At 38.1% G+C, this 21,937-nt stretch overlaps 1 protein-coding gene across 2 annotated transcripts in view; it reads right to left on the reverse strand.

The window, feature by feature from the left end:
* Positions 1 to 2,056: 2,056 nt before the first annotated feature.
* The window catches only part of CERT1 (ceramide transporter 1), a 73,535-nt gene continuing 53,654 nt past the window's right edge, over positions 2,057 to 21,937 (reverse strand). Inside the window, exons 8-18 of one of the 2 annotated variants that reach the window (XM_075079013.1) lie at positions 18,468 to 18,560; positions 16,961 to 17,047; positions 15,929 to 16,021; positions 15,278 to 15,355; positions 10,953 to 11,048; positions 10,153 to 10,285; positions 9,970 to 10,040; positions 8,562 to 8,690; positions 7,657 to 7,786; positions 6,159 to 6,295; positions 2,057 to 5,028 (exon numbers count right to left, since the gene is read on the reverse strand). In XM_075079013.1, the coding sequence (XP_074935114.1) occupies positions 6,168 to 6,295; positions 7,657 to 7,786; positions 8,562 to 8,690; positions 9,970 to 10,040; positions 10,153 to 10,285; positions 10,953 to 11,048; positions 15,278 to 15,355; positions 15,929 to 16,021; positions 16,961 to 17,047; positions 18,468 to 18,560 (1,038 nt within the window). In that variant the 3' untranslated portion in view covers positions 2,057 to 5,028; positions 6,159 to 6,167. The remainder of the gene's footprint in view (positions 5,029 to 6,158; positions 6,296 to 7,656; positions 7,787 to 8,561; positions 8,691 to 9,969; positions 10,041 to 10,152; positions 10,286 to 10,952; positions 11,049 to 15,277; positions 15,356 to 15,928; positions 16,022 to 16,960; positions 17,048 to 18,467; positions 18,561 to 21,937) is intronic. The other variant, XM_075079014.1, reaches the window with a different exon arrangement.

Below are 21,937 nucleotides of genomic sequence, written 5' to 3' on the forward strand. Positions count from 1 at the left end.
TGGAAGCAGGGACAGGTATCCTGGGAAGAGTATAGGGATGCTGCTTGGTTGTGTAGGGATAGGGTCAGGAGGGCCAAGGCATGGCTGGAGCTGAATTTGGCAAGGGATGCAAAGAATAACAAGAAAGGCTTCTATAGGTACATGATCCAGAAAAGGAAAGTCAAAGAAAGCATACCCTCTTGATGAAAAAATATGGTGGCCTAGTATCAACTGAGGAGAAGGCCGAGGTGCTCAGCAACATTTTTGCCTCATTCTTCACTGGTAACCTCTGTCCTGACCCCTCCCAAGCCACTGGACCGCAGGATGGAGACCAGGGGGATAAAGCATCTCCCACTGTAAGGGAAGATCAGGTTCATAACCGCCTGAGGAACCTGGATATACTCAAGTCTATGGGACCTGATGAGACACATCCCAGACCCCTTAGGGAATTGGCTGATGAGGTTGCCAAGCCACTCTCCATGATATCTGAAAAGTCATGGCAGTCAGGTGAAGCCCCTGGGGGCTGGAAGAAAGCAAACATTGTGCCCATCTTTAAAAAGGGTAGAAAGGAGGACCTGGGAAACTACCATCCTGTCAGCCCCACCTCTGTGCCTGGGAAGATTATGGAACAAATTCTCCTTGAAGCTCTGCTAAGGCACATGGAGGACACGGAGGTGATTCGAGACAGCCAGCATGGCTTCACCAAGGGCAAATTCTGCCCGGCCAACTTCATGGCCTTCTCTGACAGAATGACTACATCAGTGGACACAGGAAGACCTATGGATGTCATCTGTCTAGACTTCTTTACAAGCCTTTGACTCAGTCTCCCACAACATCGTTCTCCCTCAACTGGGGAGCTATGGATTTGATGGGTGGACTGTTCAGTGGATAAGGAATTGGATGGTTGCATCCAGAGGATAGTGGTCAATGGCTCAACATCCAGACAGAGACTGGTGACGAGTGGTGTCCCTCAGGGGTCTGTACTGGGACCAGTTAATATTTTCATCAATGACATAAGACACTAGGATCAAGTGCACCATCAGTAAGTTTGCAGGTAAGACCAAGCTGAGTGGCGTTGTTGACACCCCAGAAGGGCAGAATGTTATCCAGAGATGACAAGCTGGAGAGGTGGGCCTGTGAGACACTCATGAGGTTCAACAAGGCCAAGTACAAGGTATGCACCTGGGTTGGGGCATTGATACACCCAGTATCAATACAGGCTGGGGACTGAGAACAGGGATTGAGAGCAGCCCTGTGGAGAAGGGCTTGGGGGTACTGGTGGACAAAACCTGGCCATGAGCCAACAGTGTGCACTCACAGCCCAGAAACCCAACCGTATCCTGGGCTGCATCAAAGGAAGCGTGGCCAGCAGGTCGAGGGAGGTGATTCTGCCCCTCTGCTCTGCTCTGGTGAGAGCCCACCTGCAGTGCTGCATCCAGCTCTGGAGCCCTCAGCACAGCAAGGACATGGAACGGTTGGAGCGGGTCCGGAGGAGGGCCACAAAAATGATCCGAGCGCTGGAGCACCTCTCCTACAACGACAGGCTGGGACAGTTGGGGTTGTTCAGCCTGGAGAAGAGAAGGCTGTGGGGGACCTTATTGTGGCCTTCCAGTACTTAAAGGGGGCCTATAGGAAGGATGGGGACAATCTCTCTAACAAGGCCTATTGTGACAGGACAAGGGCTAACGGTTTTAAACTAAAGGAGGGTAGATTTAGACTGGATATAAGGAAAAAAATGTTTACAATGAGGGTGGTGAAACACTGGCACCAGCTGCCCAGAGAGGTGGTAGATGCCCCATCCCTGGAAGCATCCAAGGTGTTGCTCAGAGCCCTGACCAGCCTCCTGATCGAGTGGAGGATGTCCCTGCTCATTGCAGGGGGGTTGGACTAGATGGCCTCTGAAGGTCCGTTGAACCCAACCCCTTCTGTGATTTTAACTGCTTTCCTGTTAGATGTTTTCCACAGGTTTTGATATTGTTTATAGCTTAATAGATGATCTACAAGTTGGTTCAAAGGTAAAATGTTTTAAATAAGTTTCTCCAAAGGACTGAAAGTTAAAAATAACTACAAACCAGGATTTTTCTTCATAATTTTTAATACTTTTCACTTTTAAATACTGGTCTTAAATTTGTGATTGTAACATGGAAGAGCCAACTTCTTTTAATTTTTAGAACTTATCATTAGGATAATAAAGCTATTATAGAACAAATAGTTACACTCTACACACCCAAGGTACTCAAAAATATGATTCATGTTTTAAATCTGTAGATGAACAGTGGCAATTCAAATACAGCATTATCTGTACAACTTGACAAAAATACAGGTGGACCATCTGATTAGTTTAGAGAGTATCTGCACAACTTCAGATAAGCCAGCTCAGCCCAATCAAGCAGATGATCTTTTTCCCCCCATAGTGCATCACATTTTTCACAGACACATTTGTCAAAATAAGTTGTTCAGGTTCTCAGACAGGATAACAACCACCATCTCATCCTCATTCCTGACGCAAGTTCTATCAAGTCATTTCCTTCAGATCGTGTTTGGCAACATTCAAATTCTCCAAATGGACACAGATATCCGGAGAACCCTAGCTGATGGGGAAGACTGCTGCCTTCTCAGCCCTTCAAATTGGTTCAGTTTATAAAAACACCTGTTCTAGAGTCAGGAGCTGCTTCTGCAGAGACCACCACAGCTGTATAAACATCACCAACCCATTAATGGGAAGAAGTAAACTCAGAGAACACAGACACATGGCAGTGACTGAAAACAGGGATTGCCTCAAGAGACAGGGCAGATTTTATAAAACTGTAAAAGCAAGATCCCTTCCAGAAGAAAGGGTCTAATAGCTGCTTGCACAGAGACAATCTGAGAGGCCTACATAGAACTGCCTTTTTCATTTGATTTTGAAGAGGTCAATTAGTACTTATTTCTCAATCTTGCAATTTATTTAATATTCTTTAAGAAGCCCCTTAAAACTTCAATTGGGCAGGGCTAGCTGTAGTGAAGTACCGGTGCCTTTATGTAAAAGTAAAATGTATTCTTTACAAATAGCATCTGTAGTGTAATTTTATTTACAGAATAAATTGCAAAAGTACATCACATTTAGTGCAAATGCAACTAATGATATAAGTTTATATACCGCTTTGTAAACTTTCCATACCTTTGTAAAATAAAGCTATCCAATTAAATTAATAAAATTGCCTGTGTTCCAAGAATTACCAGAAACAGCAAGTAAGGAGTTAAACTCTTTATAATTTGGATTTTATTTTTTGCTTTTCCTTTTTGAAGTTCCCATCAGTGGCTATGGTGGAATGAATCATTGCTTGGTTGATTGTAAAAAGATGAAGTACATTTGAGGTATAAGATTATTTTTTAACATCGCTATATAAAATGCTCACTGCTGATATAGTAAACATACAAATTTTCATCTTATTTGCCTTACTAGCATTACCATATAGGCACTTTTCTACGTATTCATATTAACAGAGTAACTCTGTAATAAGGCATATTCCATGCACACCATTAGAGAAGGGCAAATGAAAAGGGAAGGGTTATGGAGCATGAAATCTGCATGCATGTGTAATCACGTGTTATGTATAATTTCATCTCTACAGAGAAGATGAAGAGGGAGTTTTTCAACACTGTGCAGATCACATTTAATCATTTATCAAATCTTCAATAAGTTACTATATTATCTTTATTTTCAGGCACCTACCATACTATAAGACTTTCAGCTTTCTTTTGAAAAAAATATATCTGAAACGTCTTTCTCAAGATACACAGGTTAGTGAAACACTGAGGAGTCTGAGCGAGTTTCCAACTACAGGACACGGATAAAAGATGTCAAAGTCAGTATCAGTCTGCCACAGCCCTCTCCTAATGAGGATCTCCAGAATGAAAGGCAGGCAAATATCTGACATTTACATTCTCACAGCAACTAAAGGGAACTTTCCAGTAAGAGCTACACATCCTTATAGCTCTGATGGGTTTTTGATCAAGAGGCAAATAATTTTCTACACAAACCTCATAGCATGGCTTTATTAAGATGAGGAAAACACATGCATGATCTGAAAATAATGTACTCATCCTCATTCTAGACTGGAAATGGTCTCTTATGTAGTCCAAATTACATCAATAAATATTATAGTGTACCTTCTCACAGCTTCAGGAAAGCCCTGGATATCATGCAAGAAAGCAGTCCATATACAGCATGGACAGGTGACTTCTAGCTTTCACGCAGTCTCTTGCCCTCTTATACAGAATCTTCCTAGGTATTTCTGGATCATGTTTAATAACAAAAATTCTATAGCACATATTACATAACTAAAAAATACAATAGAAATATAAAGATATCTGGAAAAAAAATAAAGCTTTTCACACTCTTACTCCTTCAGAACCAAAGATCTTCATAAGAGTAAGACAATAGAAAAGGCAAAGTCATAAGAATATTGACAGCCCTCAGTTATTAACTGACATTTTATGTAACAAGATGATTCATTATAGAAACCAGCAGCAATGAACTATGATTATAGAAAGCAAAACAAGATGTGCCAATAAGTCAGCTAGGCTTTACTGAAGTTCCTCCTCCCTGCCAAAAAGTACCACGTTTTTGTGCATATAAAGCACATACAGTATGCTATATGTGCATTTGTCTTTTGTGCTTTTTAAACATGCACAAAAACCGTGCGAGTATCTTAGGAAGGTTGACAGTGGAAATTCTGCAAGTTGTTCAAATTTAAAGCAGTAACCCACGTTGGTGATTCAAAGTTGTACACGTCCTTCCTTTTCTAGAGCAAGCAAATAAAAATAGAGCCATATACATGTTATCAATACATGTATTTATAGTTACACACTGATTCAGCAAGAAAAGTGAGCAGGAGAGAGCTAGTGTTAAATATTCAGCCTCATGGTGTTGCAACACTTCACTTCAGTGTACAAAGCCTAGAACTTGGGCCATAAAAAGACTGTAGATCCTTCGTTCCAGCATGGAGTACTCTATGTGTGGTCACTTCTCCAATGTGGAATGCTCACCCAGTCTTGTTCTGATGGCTGCAGGTAAGCAAAGATAGAAATACAGCACTGAAAAGTTAGAACACTAGCAGGAAAACAAGAATTTGTTAAACACCTTAAATAGTATCACCACTGCTATGACCAAGTTTGAACTGTTGGCTTATGGTTCACCTACATTAGTTCTCTAGCAATACAAAATTTGAAGTGTGAATCCTTACAGGGCCACCTGTTACAGAAGGATCAAATGGCTCAGACTTTTGGAGTCTGACATAATAAATAAACCCCAAAACATAGGTAGCCTATGTCACACAAAAAATGTGATAGAAACTCATTTTCAAATAATGCTGTAATACTAGAACTATCAAACCGAATTTGATGGTTTTACACAATTACATATATCAACAGTCTACACTAACAAAAATTAAGTGAAGCCTTACTTAGTACTAAGGCTTATGTCTGACAGATTCAGATAGCCCAAAAGTGATGAAGAAATCCTCTAATGCCATATCATCATTTAAATGTTAAAAATAATTTTAGATTAGCCCAACGATCTATACCATTAAAATATACCTATTGACTTTAGAAAGCATCTGTAAATGCCTTTTCTTAGGCTCACCAGACAGGCTAAAAATTTAAGTCACAGCCTTTTAAATACTGCGGTAATTGACCCTGGTCTGTCAGAAAAGTTCCATTAATAAAAAATCCTAGATCAAAAATATTCTCCCAATATAACAGAATGCTTTAACCTTCATAATATTGTATTAAATATGCAATTATAAGTAGAAATCAAGGTATCAAAACCTCATGAGGCTCTAGAAACTTCAGTATGTTCTGTTTTCAGAAAAAGTGTAAAATGCCAATGGGAGCTGAGAAAAAACCCAGTACTTCATCCTTTTACACTTCCACATAAATTAGACATGTATGTAAAACCTTGCAAGACAAACTAGCAAAAGTCTACAAAAACTAACACTTGATAACTTGTGCAGCCCTTATTTTTCACACTAATAATACACACATTGTTTTAAATGTTTAAAAAAGTTTAAATGTTTTATAAAGTAAACTAAGCACTGAATTCATGCTTATCACGTTAAGACATTTCCAGATTGCATACTTCTGTTTGGCCTTAAATTTACAACAGTGAATCAAGAACGAAAAAAATAAATGTATACCTGCTAATACTAGAATAAAATAGGCTTTCCTGCTGTTTTCTCTTGCACATACGATGTAAAACGCTTCAAAAATTTTGGATATTCTCGTTTTGCCACTGCCCGTAACACTGATGCTGGCGCCCATCCTCCTGGGTTCACTAGAAGTAGACAGGAAGACATTGAAATACATCAAATCTGCTAAAGGCTAGAAATAAAGATTTGTTACTCCTGCAACTCTCTCCGAAATAACAGGAAAGTAATAATCAGCACATTTTTTTATACCCTTACAGCTTGTACTGTAGCACTTTCTCCTTAGTACTCAACCTCTGTCCAGTTCCATGATGCCACTACTTATAAAACATTAAACATGACGTGTTGTGAGTCTTTGGGAATACCCAAATGGAAGGTGATACTCTAAGAACTTACAAGAAAAAGACTCAAGTTACTCTGTATTTCAAAGAAAACAGAAGTCACACTTCTCAATAACTGCTGTGTTTGTCTGCAGAACTGCTACATAGCCAATGTCTTACAAATTATTTTTAAAGCACGTGAAACAAAATTCAAACTGATTCTATAAAGTACGCTTCAATTCATGTGGCAAGTGTTTTCCTGAAAAAGCTGCCAGTTCCCATATAATCACAGTTCACAATTTATCAATGAAAACGTATTTAAGTAATTGGGAAACTTCTAAAAAGGAAACAAAGCAGCTTACCTGGAGTTTAACACTGTATAGTATTATTTGTACAGGATTTACACAAATTACTTCACTCCTATATGGCAAAGATTTACGGAACAATTTTTCAGACTCTGACTCTCTAGTAAACCATGTAATAGGTGGTTGAAAGAAATAAGTGGGTGAGCTACTCTAATTTGTAGCTGCAGGAGAGGAGCTAGTAAGTATGTAGCTCCAATACTACCATACACTGCTAAATACTGGGTACAGTAAGAATACTGTTTGGCTTTGATAGTTTTTCAGATAATACCAAGGATTTTATTAGTTAAAAATATGTAGACTAGAGTATACAGCTGGCAAACATCCTCACACAAAATGTATTTGCTCCTCCTTGACACAGAGTAAGAATTTTATTTCCACTATCAGTAGCTATTCAACCTAACAAGATGAATTGGGAGGGGGGAAGATTACAGCAATACATAAAAAACCACATACTTTTAATGAAACTAAAAGTAATGTTTAAATTTATATGTAATTTTAATGCAAGTATGCCAAGTCATCCCAGTGGCAGACATTTCTTCTGCTTACCCTTCTCCACCCCGAAGTTGTGTACTTAGGACTGGGCTACACACCACTTACGTTTATTGCCCTCAGAATGCCACACAATGAATGATCGTATTCACCAATTCATGCAGCACGTTAATTCGAGTCTTTTTGAACATAAAGATCAGAAGTGTGATGCTATATTTAAATTATCAGAAAAATACATCAAGGTTTTTTTTGCCAGTGTTCTGCTCCCCAGAATTATCATATCGTGAATGTCATACTGAAAAAATTCAGACTTACCATTAGCTACATATGTAATCTTGCATAGGATGTTGTCCCTGCTTATCTCCTTGTTCCCCTCTGGTGGGCTTACTAATGTCTGACAAATCATAGCAATATTTATTTTGGCACGGACACAGCGATTGTTCAGCTGCCAGAAACAAAAAAACATTTGTAAACCTCAGATTAGATTTGTTTCAGCATACTTGACTGCCTATGAAGTCTAAGACATTCCAGCAGCTGTTTCTGAGAGTTTGCATTCTAGCACTACATGGATGTAACACGAATGTGAGTGAAATGAAAGGTACCTGGTGAATAAGGAAAGGGTTAAACTAAAATGCCTGATTCTCAGGTTTCTGCTTCCATAATACACATTACAAGTTAATTACTTCAGTTATTATGACAAATGAGTAAGGAAATATTTAAAGAATAATGTATCCACTTTTACAAGTATCAGTTAGTAACTCTTCTCTTGTAAGCAGGCTATGGCATAGCAATCAGCACAGAAATGCTCCAAATAAAAGAATCTTTGCTGCTATCTGACAGAACCAATGAAGAACTGTGCAAGATGGACATTTACAGATTCCATATCTACAACTATAGAAGCCTAGTCCTATATCTGACGATGAAGTTATTGATTTTATTCCATACAAAATAACCTCAACCCTTTAAAATGTCTTCACATCTTCAAAAATTTTGCTTCCATTTTGCTGCAATAACTTAGATGTGCCAACAGTTGAGGTAAGGCAAGAAACCTTTTGGCTCAGAATGTCTTAATCAGGTCATTTTATCACCTGGCTTAAATAAACTGTATTTTTGCATAAACCTCCTCCCCCTCCTTCACCCTAGTATTGCTCATGCATTACCACATAACATGTTTGTATTATCGTAAAAGCAGAACTTCATAGAATGGAAATAATACTTACAGGAGCACTGTCATGTTCCACAGAGAAATTGCACACAATCCATGTTTCAGGATCATTTTCACTGAATGCTGGTATTTTTCTGATGGCAGACAAATACAGCACATCCCTTTGAGAAGCTGGCCACACCCTCTGCAAAGAAACACCTGAATATAATTTGCAAAACTGGAAAAGCTTAAGTACTCACTATTCTTAGATAAAGGCAAAAACAAGCAAGGGAAAACAGGTCAGTTGTTATTTAAGTTTCTTCATAAGTTAATTTTCAAAACTGAAACATAGCTGCTGTACAGATGCATATCACGTTATATGGCTACACTTAATGTTTAAAAATTTAAGGCAGAAGTTTAAGGCCTTTGAAATGCAGGAAGCCAAGCTGCATTTTTTTGCAGACAAACAGGAAGTGGCAATTCCTCTCCTGTTCATTCACAACCTCAGGTTTACATTTCAGTTAATACTTTAAGCTACAAACTGAAATACTGGTTAACTACAAATTAATACATCTACAGTTATTTACATCTCCAGAGAGACAGAGAGCAAGGGATAGAAATTTTAAACAAATACTATTTCAAAAAGCTACTTTTTCAGAAAGACAGATATGGTAAATCACTATTATCTAAGTGAAAGTTTCAGAAACAAAGTGTCTGATAAAGTAAGAAATTATACAAAAGCCATTTTCCTGACACTCAATAGAGGGAAGAAAAGTCTAGCTTTTACTACAACTATACAGTTTACGCAGCTGTCTTACTTAAAATCATTACTCCTCTGTTACAGAAGTTTTAAGGTAACTGCAGTACTCAAAATTGTCAAAGAAAAATATTTGGTTTAATATTTGAGTATACTAATACTTGGAATCATGCATGAGTAAAGATTAATCTGTACACTTAATCCCCCCTTTTTTTTTAACCTTTAAGTTACAGTTGTGTTATAATTCAAATGAACATTTTAGTAAAGCTGCACCAGAACTGGTTGCAGAGGGAAAACACATAATGAAGTTACAAGAAGAAATGTACCAGCAATCATACCATCTCATAATGCAAGTGTATATGGCAACTAATTGTGGACAACAATTAATTCCATTATTGCAAAAAAAACATATCCAGTGATATGGATTTCTTCTGTGTAGTCCATGTTGATTTATTGCTTCCATTTGCTTTAGATGGCTCTTACTTGCTGGCAGTGTTATATTTAGAAATTCAAACTAAGCTTGTTGTTACAAGCTCTATCAGACACATGCAGAAGCAATTACGCTATCAAGACAAGTTTGAAAAATTGACAAAGTTGCAGTGTTCTGAAATGTTGTTCTGAACAGTATTTTAAGTTGCCAAGACATTGAAGTATTTCAGAATAAGGTTAGAACATATATGCCCCAGACTGTCTCAGTAGAACATTCATACAGCTGAAGTGTTATTACCTTATGTGTCTGGTAAATGATGATTGCATTATCAGCTAAATTTTCCACAACATGGAAATTTTCAATTGTTGCTAAAAGAGGGGGGAAATAAAATACATCAGTAAACAGGCACAGATATTAGGTCAATGTTATAAATAATACCCTTGCTGATAAATATGCAAGGCTTAAGAACCAATTCCTTACTTTCCCAGTCATTACGAACATCCACATTCCAGAAGTAGTGGCAAACTTCATGTCCTGTTACCCCTTTAACAGCATGGGTTGCTTTCAAAGGATCTAAAACTATTCCATTTTCTTCCACCTCTCTTCTGTATACCTATAGCCAAATACAAAAAAATAAATTAAAACCTAAGTAGTCGAAACTGTTCATGTTTTAATTAAGATGTCATCAGTTTTTTTTAAAAAAAACCCACTTACCTAGAAGACTACCACATGAATAATTTGCCATTTCAGTGTTCTCTAGTAACTACCAATCCAGACATTCTTCCACGGTAATTCACATTAAAATACCAGTATTTTAAGAATCTCTACTCCAAAAATTATTAATTACCTTATTTATCACTATGCACAAGGCTCCATAACACAGAGCAGCCAACGGAGTGACTTGCTACTCTAACATTTTTGTACATTGAATTTACACATAATTTTGATACCAAGTTTTAAGCAGGAGAGAATGAGAAAGGAATCTGCAAAGATAAAGCTATTGCAAGAGTTACACAGGATTTTGTATTAATAAGTATATTAGAAGCCACAGCTTTTGTAGACTCCAATCCTAGCTTAAACAATGCTATTCTCAGAAGTTTTTAACAGCATAACTTGCTGAGTAGTCATATTGCCAGAGAATCACAGAATCATTTAGGTTGGAAAATAACCTTAAGATCATAGAGTCCAACCATAAACTTAACACTGCCAAGTCCACAAAACTGAAAGTGTTTGTCTTCATAGGGTATCAGCTGGTATCAATTAAACAAAACCCCATTTACCTTCATTTCTCCTTCTTCTACCACTAGCTGCCAATTGGCATCTCCTCCTACATCTTGCAAAGAATACGTCATGTGGTTTTGTACCATCTCTTCCACCTTTAGAGGAAAAAAAGAAAGTACACATTAATTCATTCCTTCCATCTTCTTGGGCATAGACTGTACATTATTGGAAGCCACAAGACAATATTTTAAATCCTGTACAGGACCTGAATTTGGGCAATAGAGCTTTGTATTACAGATGAAGAACAAGCAGATACTTCTGGCCTTCAGAAACAAATGCAGAAATCTTGACTCAAATTACAACCTCATTCTTTATGGGTACTTCCTATCCTCTTCACACCTCTGAACTGTCAAAACTCACTATTTTTCCCTAAGACAAATTTATTTCAACACATAAGAACTTACTTCAGGCAGCTCTAAATAGAACTACAATACACTGCAAGATATTCACTGAAAAGCATTTAAAAAGCTGAACAAAGGCTGCGGGTGGGGAGGAAGACAGACAAGCTCTAAAAGAGTGAATGCGTATCAAAAGTCATATTGGAAGAGCAATGAAGGAAATGGACATGGCAAAGCATGCCTATTCTGTTTTATTGGCATATTTGCAGTTGCCAGCTAGAAAAAAAAAAGAACAGAAATGTTTATATTTTAAAAAGTTATGATACAGAGACTCCACTATTATAAAAACAGTAATTTAAAAATTATTCAGCTACATAGTTGTGTGCTTTCCTTAAAGGCTAAACAGTTGATACATTTTTATCAAACTACATAAATACCTCATTCTTTTATTCCATATAATGTGCATGAAAACTGGTGCTGGGACAGGAAACAGGATTTTACTTTAAATCTACAATCTTATTCTGTTTCTTTGGTTCCCCACCCCTTTCCAAATCCCACTCTCCCCCAGAAAAAAATAGAAGCAAAAATGTAAGATATCCATTGCTCCATAATGCTCACAAGTACTGCAAACGCTTTAATAACTTTTTTCCACCCAAAAGATAAATGGCTGCTAAAACTTGCATGTAATTGCCACTGTTTTCTTGGATTACTAGAAACATCTTTAGTTTTCCTAAAGGAAAAAGCACTACAAGCAAAGGCTAGTTAACTGACCTACACAAAGATTAGCCTAAGTAGTACACAGTCACGTGATTAATAGCCTGAATCGTAAGTGGTTTTGCACCACTTAGCAAATCTGAATCCTACTGCACATATAAAACAACACACAAAACATATTTGAGCCAAGTAGTAGTACAAGTAGAAAGCAAAATTAAAGAATACTTAATGATCTTTTTCTGATATGATATAGAACTGAAAGATGTTTTTTACTTTAACTTAAAGCAGTAATTTTGTTTGTACTATGTACTCCATGGGCAATACACTTAAGACCAGGAAGAAAAAAGGTAATTGAATCAAGTCAAAATCCTGAAAGTACAACATCAAAATAAAAATCAATTGGATGGAAATTCTAGTTTATTTTTTTAACTATAAACTTCTCTACAGAAGCAAAAGTTACCAGCCCAGTTTTTGGGGTTTTCTTTGGGGTTTGTTTTGTTTTGGAGTTATAATGAACTAAACACACCTGCAAGATCTGTGTTTCTGTGTTTAGACAGGTGATCTCTTCCTGCCAGTTACTAGCAGATTTTCTACAAAAAAGTTTTCCTTTTTTTTCCAGTGAAACAATGAGAGTACAATCCAAACCAGGTAAGAATGTGGGATATTTGAATATTCCATTTACTAGCTCTAGGTCACTCTTTCAGGAAGGAACCCTCACCATGCTCCCACCATTTACCTGCAACACTTTCAGGTCCCCATGTCTCTTCTTCCCTAGCTCCTCATCTGTTAAGGACAAAGCTAGCTTTCGTATGTTTTTTTTTTTGTCTTTTGCTGCTTTTGCTTTACACTAAATACAAAGGGTTGAGTGGAATAGGAAAGAAAGAAGAGGAGGCCACCACAGGAGTGCAATCTGAACAGTTTCTTACCTCTGCTTCACCAAGCAATAGCAGTACCTACAACTGCCCTGCGCATACTACCTGTCCAAAATACATGTACTCTACACACTGCTTGCTGTTTGTCAACCTGCACCTATTTCAGCAGGACAGTATCAAGGTTCACAGCTCGTTTCCTACTGGGGAGGCCACACTATTACCTCTGGGGTTCTTGGCAGCCTACAGGAGTGATCTGCAAAAATACTTGTAACCTGTATGCCATGCAGCCTTGGCCTGAACATTAAGTGGGAAGCTCTTCTCTTTAAAGGCCCTCAGAACAGCTCAACCTACTTTGAAGTCTGACAGTCCTTTAAAAGAAAGTCAACTGCAAAGTATCTACATGCATTTTAAGCCCGCAACCTCCCACTCAACTGGCAGAGACAAATCAATGCCTTTCTAGAGGCGCACTGAAGAATGAGCTCCCGTCAGAATACATATTTATACTTCTCCATCTTAAAAAGAAGGCTGTAAGTTTGTTTGACCTTTGACTGATACCAGAATTCCCTTCATATGAATGAAGTCTAGAAACAGGTCACATTTATTCAGAATCAAGGTATTAGCTTGCCGCTCTAAGAGCCAAATCCTCAGCCTGGGGATAGAGGCCAATTTCATATTAATAAGGTCCAGAGCACGCTGCTACCAACAGAAGGTGTGCTGCTTTTCTCTTCATGCTCTCAGTTGTCTTTCATCTGCTCGTTCGGGAGCAATGAAACTCTTCAGGAGGTGAACTAACTTGTTGACCCGGTAAAAATTTGTTCTAGGGAAATTATTTGGGGTGGGGTGGGGGGGAGGCAGGGTGGAGAGTAATTTCCTACAAGTTAAGGAGATCATCCTTTCTGCATTGAGTCCATTAACTTGAAACTGTGTTCAAAGGTACCCAGTAGTAACTTCTACATGGTATAATCCATGCAGCAGCTGAAAAAAGCAACTTCACTCCAGTCCATTTGATCCTAATCCTTTATCTCAGTTTCTGTTATTGTGATAAGGATCTGGTCAACCTCAGTTTTGATTCTAAATGGTTAGTTTTTCAGCCACACTAGTGCTCTGATACTCAGGTTTATTATACGAAGGCAAACATTATCACTGGCATAAGAGGTGAAAATGAGGGGGCCCATATATTTTAGTGGCTGTGAGCTTCCCTTACGTTGAACTGCCTGTGTGCCCATAGTCTGACAGACAAGCAGTTCCTATTTTTGGAGTCAAACCTGCTTTCTATTACTTATTTCCACCCTCCTCCTAAATAAAAACAAACTTGAAAAACTAACTTGACTGCTGCAGTACCAGTAGATGAGTATCAGCATTGTGCAATATGACCTGCATACTTTTCCCCTTGCAATAAATTCAATTTCGGAAAGTAACTGACTGTAAAAGGTCAAGACAAGTGTTGGGATTTCAGTCCAATAAGCAAGTCCTTAAGTGCTAAGGTCCTGCATAAAGCTGGCAATAAGGTCTGCAGTTAGTACAATTCCAGGATCTGTTAATCAAAAGAAAATCCATTTCTTCCATTTGAAAAAGCAAGTTGTTTGCAGCATTAGTTAATAATTTCAAAAAAACTCCAAAATAGCAATCCCAGAACGAAGCTCCATATTCACAATTACATGTGGACCACAGCAGAAGGCAACTAATGGCATGAATGGCATGTCTGAACAACTTTTGAGTCTAAGGAGTAAACACATGAACTCACCTATCTAATTCCACTCTCAACTATCATCATGAGAGCAAGAACCTAGAGTAATTTCTACATTACTGGAATATGCCACTATGACCACACTGAAATATCCAGGATGTCAGACTTATTTTCTGAAGGATAAGTGAATATATTGAAACTCTTCAGTAAGAATTCTCATGCCCCAATCTTGTTTGTCAATGCACTTTGATATGTCAATAATAAAACTAGTTGAAGTAAAAAATGGTAATAGTGAACCTTAACATTTAGTATTTTAATGTCATTACAAACAAATATTGAAGACAAATAAAACCTTTGATTTAAAAGCAAGAAGCTCTTCAATATGAAGCAAAGACCATGTCCAGCCCACAAAAAACAGGTGTTACTCTACTCTTATTATGATCAGAAATGCAAAATTTTCAAGTTTTAGGCATTTTTAAAGCTACTGAATTAAATCCAACAGTTTCACAAGATTTGGGCCTCTGCACAAGTGATACGCAAGCAAGCAGAATGTAAAAGGACGATTTAGTACAGTAATAGAGAACTCCTTTGTTTGTCTCAACGTACTAGTTTAAAGCAAGCAGTGATTTATGTAACAAAAAACCCAGGTTCTAGAGAAGAGGATGAAATACAGCGAAGATATGCAACCCCCACTCTACACATTAATACAGTACCTGGGCGCTGAATCTGTGAACATCATCAGAGGCACTGACTAGATCAATGGAAGACATGGAGGAAGAGCGACTATAGGGCTACCAGAGACAGACAAAGAAAAAACCAAGTAATCAGAACAAAGGCACAACAGAGCATTCAGTACCAACTTGCAAGCACAAGATAATGAAGAAAAGGAAAACAAAAGCACCATAAGCAGCAAGCACAGCAGTGAATGCTGATTTCATGCACCTATTATGTATTATGTTCCCAGTGTAGCCCTGAGAGGGAGCATAGTGTTTCCAGTAACACTAAAACAAAAAGTCAACTGATCCTGATATAAAAGACTGGATTTTTTTTGAAGTTAAATAAATTCAATGAATTTTGGTGAAGGTGTCTTGAAAACACTGAAGTTAGAAAATTGGGATTTTTTTCTTTATTATCTGACAAGCTTGATATAAGTCAAGAGTATTCTAAATAGATATTCAAATCAGTATTTTCTGAGCCAAGACAGAAAACAATCCTTCACCAATTCCAGCCACTTAATTTGAAAATGAGTAAACCATTGAAAGTTACTAGAAACACCTAAAAAAAATCTTGCCTACCCATACAAAATATTATCTAGAAATATGATAGGTCAGCCCATTATTCAGAGGAGATAAGAAATATCTCACCTTTTGGACAAATCGGTGAGTCCCCACAGCAGAATATGCATCTCCAGAAGGTAAGGAGGTTGGCCAGTGTAATCTGACCTTCTCACTTTGAGACTGCAACAAAGTAGGTTTAATTATTAGTAGTCAGCTGCTATTGGGTGGACTATGAACCCGAGTGAGTCATCCTCAATCTATACAGTGGCTACAACAACTAATGCTATCCATGACAGGCATGAAGCTGTCATCATGCTGGAATTCTCAGTAAGTGAATGGGCCTCAAGAATGAATTTGTCTACACTTCAAAGTGTACTTCTGAGTTAAGGAAAATGGATTGGCACCATTAAGGATCCATGTAGCAGTACAACACTCACTGAAAACTTTTACTGTCCACTAAGCAATCCCAACACAGGTAAACTCTGTTGGGTACTATGTGTCCACTAGGAAGTCTTCTAATTCTTAACTAAGTCACTGTATTCACTATTATTCATAATCCTAAACATTAAGACAAAGGATGTACCACACTGTTATTCCCTCTCATTTTATACACTCATATGATATGTATGTGTCTCATCCCTTTTTGATCCTCATCACTGAAGAAATGAGTCAGAGAAGTAGCGCAACCCTACAGAATTTTTAAATAAAAAACCACCAAAAGAACTACATCTTCCCTATTTCACATACTGCTAGAGTCAAAAGAAACTTCAGTGCAATAGTTAGGTTTTGAGTAACAGCTGCAGCGTTTGATATTCTTATTTGCACAGGGCATCAGTTACATACAAAGATAAGTTTTATACAGGACACTTATCAGGAACAAGAAACTAGAGACATTCAATTAGCTTGACACATTATCCTTTTCTATGTAAACTATGAAGTCACTTTCTCAAAATCAGTGTTAAGCGACAATATTTAACTAATAATATTAAGTGAATTCCCCTCGTCATTGTCAGAATAAAACATCTAGAGCTTCAAGAGATGCACCCCATCACTGATTTAAGTCAAAGAAGTCTCACATGAAATGCCCATCATTAAGGCATTTTTTTCAAAGATCAATACCTGTTCTTCCATTTTATCCTGTCTATCAAGAGCAGCTTCAACAGCATCAAAGAATTCTTCTTCATTAATCAGACTATTAGGACCCTCCTAGAACATAAACAAAACTAGTTCAAAATTTGAGACACCTTTAGTTCCACTTAACATTAGAAATACACATTTATATATTATGCATACAAATGATAGAAGCAAATTTCTTCTATAGACCTAAAATATTTTCACCAATATTCTTAAATTACAATTCCCCTGAAAACCCTACTTGTTAAAGGAAGTTACTGCCTCTAACTACAAATTAGGGATAGCTGTACACGGAATAAAAATCCCAGGAAACTGAGTAACCATTCCAATATACTCTGACATCAGATTTAGGTTTTAATTAACATGTAACTTCTCTTAAAAATGTTTACAGTGTGTCAGTAAAGTACACATTGACATAATTGTGTAGTTAGACTCCTTCCAAGTATTCCAGAGCCTTAGGGCAGATTTCAGATATGTGCTCAAAATGTAACAAAAAAAATTTCTAGGGATCTGTATTGAAAGTCGTTGGAAAGAACAGTTTGACACTGAACAACAGGTAGAGTTAACTATGAAAAACTTGAGTCTACTAAGTAAAATGGTGGTTTCAGAAAATTAGTTTTACCACTTTTACTGTATTGTAAAACGTGCTGGTCCAGCAAATTTCAAAGAACTACTTTACAAGAGGGATATCTGGGAGAAGCAGTTGGCTTCATAACCAGGTAAACAGTGTCCAACTTCCTACCCATCATCATAATTTACACGGTATGCCTCAGTTACAGAGGACCTCCGCGACTATCTTTTAAATATCTCAGCATATTAGCATTATTTCTCAGGCTATGATTTGTAAGTAGAAACGTGTTTGATCAATGTATGTGGAAGAGTCAAGTTCTTAAAAATTATGCAAACTGCATTATAGGTGCATTAACGTACATTACTCATCACAAGGTGATTTAAGCATCTTGGAATTTGACTAAATCTCTGAGGAGGAAGCTGCTGAAATACACAATTTAACAGATGAAAGGAACCTAAAAATCACTGAATTTGTCAACACAAAAGTTCAAGTGGCAGTGACAAGTTAAAAATCAATTCATGCTCAACCTCACATTCTAGGACAGCCTCTGCAGTCACTGTTTTCTTATTTACTTTACATATTTATATAGCTAAACCATTTAAAAAGGAAGTACAAAACTCTTGCCTATAAGCAGTATCAAGTGTACAAGAAGAGTGATCAAAAATCAGTGGAAATATCTGCAAGCAAAATGCTTTCGACAAAAGCAGAACATGGAAGCCTGAGGTGAAGACAGACTTCCATTCTCAAAAAATTAAGGACTGAGATGCTTCATCCAGTTTCAGTTTCCAAGGTAGAAAAACAAAAGTGGCATGAACACACTTGCACAAGCCAAACACTAACTTATATGTCCCTTTCCACCTCTGAGAAACGAACCAGTCTAAGTCATAGCTTTTTCAAAAATTTCAGAAGCAGCATTGGTACCTCGTAGTCTGGTCCTCCAAAGTGGGACTTCTTCTTCAGTTCTGTCACAGCGTTTTTGTATGCTTCTTCAATTCTTCTCCTTTTCTCTATCTCCTGTAAAATTACATGATGCAGTGAGAATTAATTGCCTGGTAAGTCAACATGGCAATAAATGGAATGACCAGTGTAGGTTTTTTCCTAGTAACAATTGGAAAGCTGCTGATTTTCTCAATTTATTTGCATGCATGCATTATATGGGCCCATGTACATGCGTATATAATACAAAGCTCAGTCAGCTAGCTAACTTGAGGATACCTCCTTTAAGTCACATGGAAGAAATCAGATCAGCAAGCAAAAACTGGTATCTAGTTCAAGCATAGCTCTTCATGGCCCATTGAGGCTCAGACATTTTCTCACTGACAGTTTATATAAAGCTCCTTGACACAGATGCTTCGGCAGTGACAACAAAGGGTTAAAAGTAAGACTGGTAAAAAGCTAACTTACTGAATGTGGTGAGATACTAATGAGTCACAGCATGTAAGTCTGTATCTATTATTAGCTGGCATAGGATCAACGTGAATCATTTTGTGAACTCCATGCAGAGACTACCAACTCAACATCATTTTATGTAACAGATGTGTGACTGTACTAGATACACTATGTCATTGTGTATTTTGAATTTAAAAAGTAGTAACGCCAGAATTAGATGAAGTCTAATATTTCCTTTGCAAATTCTACATATTGCCAGACATTCTCAGTGAAAAAGCTATAAACACTTCTGAAATTCTTGCAGAATTCAGCTTTAATAGGCAAGATGTTTCTCCGTCCCCTTTCAGAAGTTCAGCAAGTTCAGCAGACATACATCTGTTTTGCATCTTTAGACTAACCTAGCCCCCTCCAAGAGGGAGGCTGTACCGAGGTACCAGTACTCTTAATCACCTTTGTCTGCTGCTGTTACGTCAAAGGCAGTTCTGAAGCTAGTGGAGTGAGGAGGCTGGAAAGGAGAGTGAGCTGGATTACAGTGGTACTCATACTAGTTGTAAAACACATTGATTTTTAGCCACTGACAGATCTTATCCTTCCTGTAACAAACCTGCACAGGGCAGAGCCAGCGGTGTGCATCTGCTGACTTGCAAAGGGAAAACTTGATGCTGCCCCTTTCAACTCTGCTAGATGGTCTTTTTACAGGCACTAGACAGACATAAGAGCTCTAAAACCCTCCCAACTAGAACATAAACACAAACAGCTTGCTAAGTTCACGTAATTTTCCCCTCTACTCTCTCTTAGAGAAGGTATTCTGAACTTTATAATCTCACAATATTTACTTCCTTTTTAGAGCAGTTTACACATCTAGGCAAGAAAACCAAAAGTAGAAAGATCAACGCCATTTTCCTCCCACACCTATTTATCAGATGACAGCAATGTTTTTTGTTCAGGCCCACAGTTCTAGAAGATTATCTTATAATGCCATGTTTAACTGCTGAAACAAGATAAAAGAAAACCAAAAAGCAGCTCTACAGCTGAAGTGGAAAGTGTTAGCAGAGGTCTGAACAGAGTCAACTGCAGTCTTTAAGGGTGTAGGTGTCAAGGTGTTGGTCATGGGGGACGGCAGGGGTGGTGTCTGTGGGAGGAAGCCAGAAGCTGCCCTGTGTCAGACAGCAGTGGTTCTAGCCAGCTCCGAAACAGATCCACTGCAGGACACACCTGAGCCCATCCACCATGTGTGTGGCGCCTCTCTGAAAACATATTTAATAGCAAAAAACACCTTAGGCTGAGAGGAAGGAGTGAGAAACAGAGGAGGTGCCAAGGCTAGAAAAAAGGAGGAGCAGCTCCAGGGCAGAGAACATATCCACACTGCAGCCCATGGAAGACCCCAAGCCAGAGCAGAGGGACGTTCCCTGAAAGAACCATGTCCCATGGAGGACCCACACTTCAGCAGATTTTTCCCAGAGGACTTCCACCTGTGGAGAGGACCTGTGCTGGAGCAGGGAAAAAGCGGGAGGATAAAGGAGTAACAGAGATGAAGTGTTTTGGACTGACTGCAACCCCCATTCCTCAACCTCTTCTGCTTGGGGCTAGCAAGCAGCAGGGAGATGGCCCTGCAGTGAAGGAGTGCAACTGAGCTTGGGAAATGAGGGAAGCAAGCTGTTTTAGTGTTTCTCTTTGTTTCCCATTAACTGGATCTATTTTAAATTAGCAACAAATTGATTTTCCCCAAGTCAAGAACACTCTGCCGTGACAAAAACCAGTAATCCATCTCCCTGTCTTTCTCGAGTCATGAACTTTCTCATCCTATTTTTCCCCCTAGTCCTGCTGGATGGGTGGTGGGCAGCTGAGTGGGCAGTTGGCTGTTAGCCAAGGCTTGCCTCACCACAATTTTGTATTATTTAATTAAATAAAAAAATATCCTCTTCCAAAAGGCTAGTAATTAGAGGAATACAAATAAGAAGTGTTTTATTAGAATTAAAGTACTTTACCATGAGTGTGCTGTAAACACCAGAAAACTTAATTGTCATATGTGACTTAAAAAACTGCAGGTCTACCAAAGCAGAACAACTTACCCTCCAAGTTTTTATAAGCTTCTGCTATTTTAATTTCTGGGAAAACTAGTCCAAATAAGCTTGTGACCCTCTTAAAATGTATTTACTCATGCTGTATGAGGTATCAGTTGCATGAGACCTAAAGTGAAATTTAGGTTCGAATGTTAATCACTTATAGCTAAAAACAAGTGCTTTAAATTAGTCCACGGACAAAGAAAAAAGTGACAACTAACTAATCTAAACAAGTTCAAGTTTGGTACTAACATATTATTCTGTGTTAACATATACTAACCTAGGGGCAAAAAATTCACATCATCCATGCTCTAAGCAAAGTCTGATCAACATGAGTGAACTGTGTTTGCTCAGCCTGGAGAAGAGAAGGCTTTTGTGGGGAGACCTGACAGTAGCCTTCCAATGCCTCCAAGAAAGTCCAACAAACTGAGTCAGACTCTTCACATCAGTCTATAGTAGAAAGATGAAAAACAATAGGCAGATATGGGATTAAGAGTTACTCCAACTGGATATAAGGCAAAACTTTTTCACTATAACAGCTGAACAGCAGAATAGGCTGCCCAGAAAAGCTGTGCAGTCTCCAGCTTTGGAGACTTGAAACCAGACTTGACAGAGCCCTGAGCAACCTGGTCTGATCTCAAACTGTCCTTCCTTTAAGCAGGAGGTAGGAGGGAGAGATCTTGAAATCTCTAGTCCAACCTGAATTACACTATGATTCTATGAACAAACTTTAAGTCTTACATCTACTGTAATTCTTCCAAGTACTTAGATGAAGGAGTAACAAATCAAGCATTGACAGAAGTTGCAATACAGTTAGACAGTGCCAGGCCTTTGACATACAAAGACAATGCAGAGGACAGGGGCAAGGACTTAAACATGGATGTATTTTGTCTAAATGTGTTCACTCTTTGAATTGTATGCCACTAAAACATATGGAAT

The sequence above is a fragment of the Phalacrocorax aristotelis genome, chromosome Z (assembly GCF_949628215.1).
Source record: "Phalacrocorax aristotelis chromosome Z, bGulAri2.1, whole genome shotgun sequence".
Classification (NCBI taxonomy): Eukaryota; Metazoa; Chordata; class Aves; order Suliformes; family Phalacrocoracidae; genus Phalacrocorax; species Phalacrocorax aristotelis.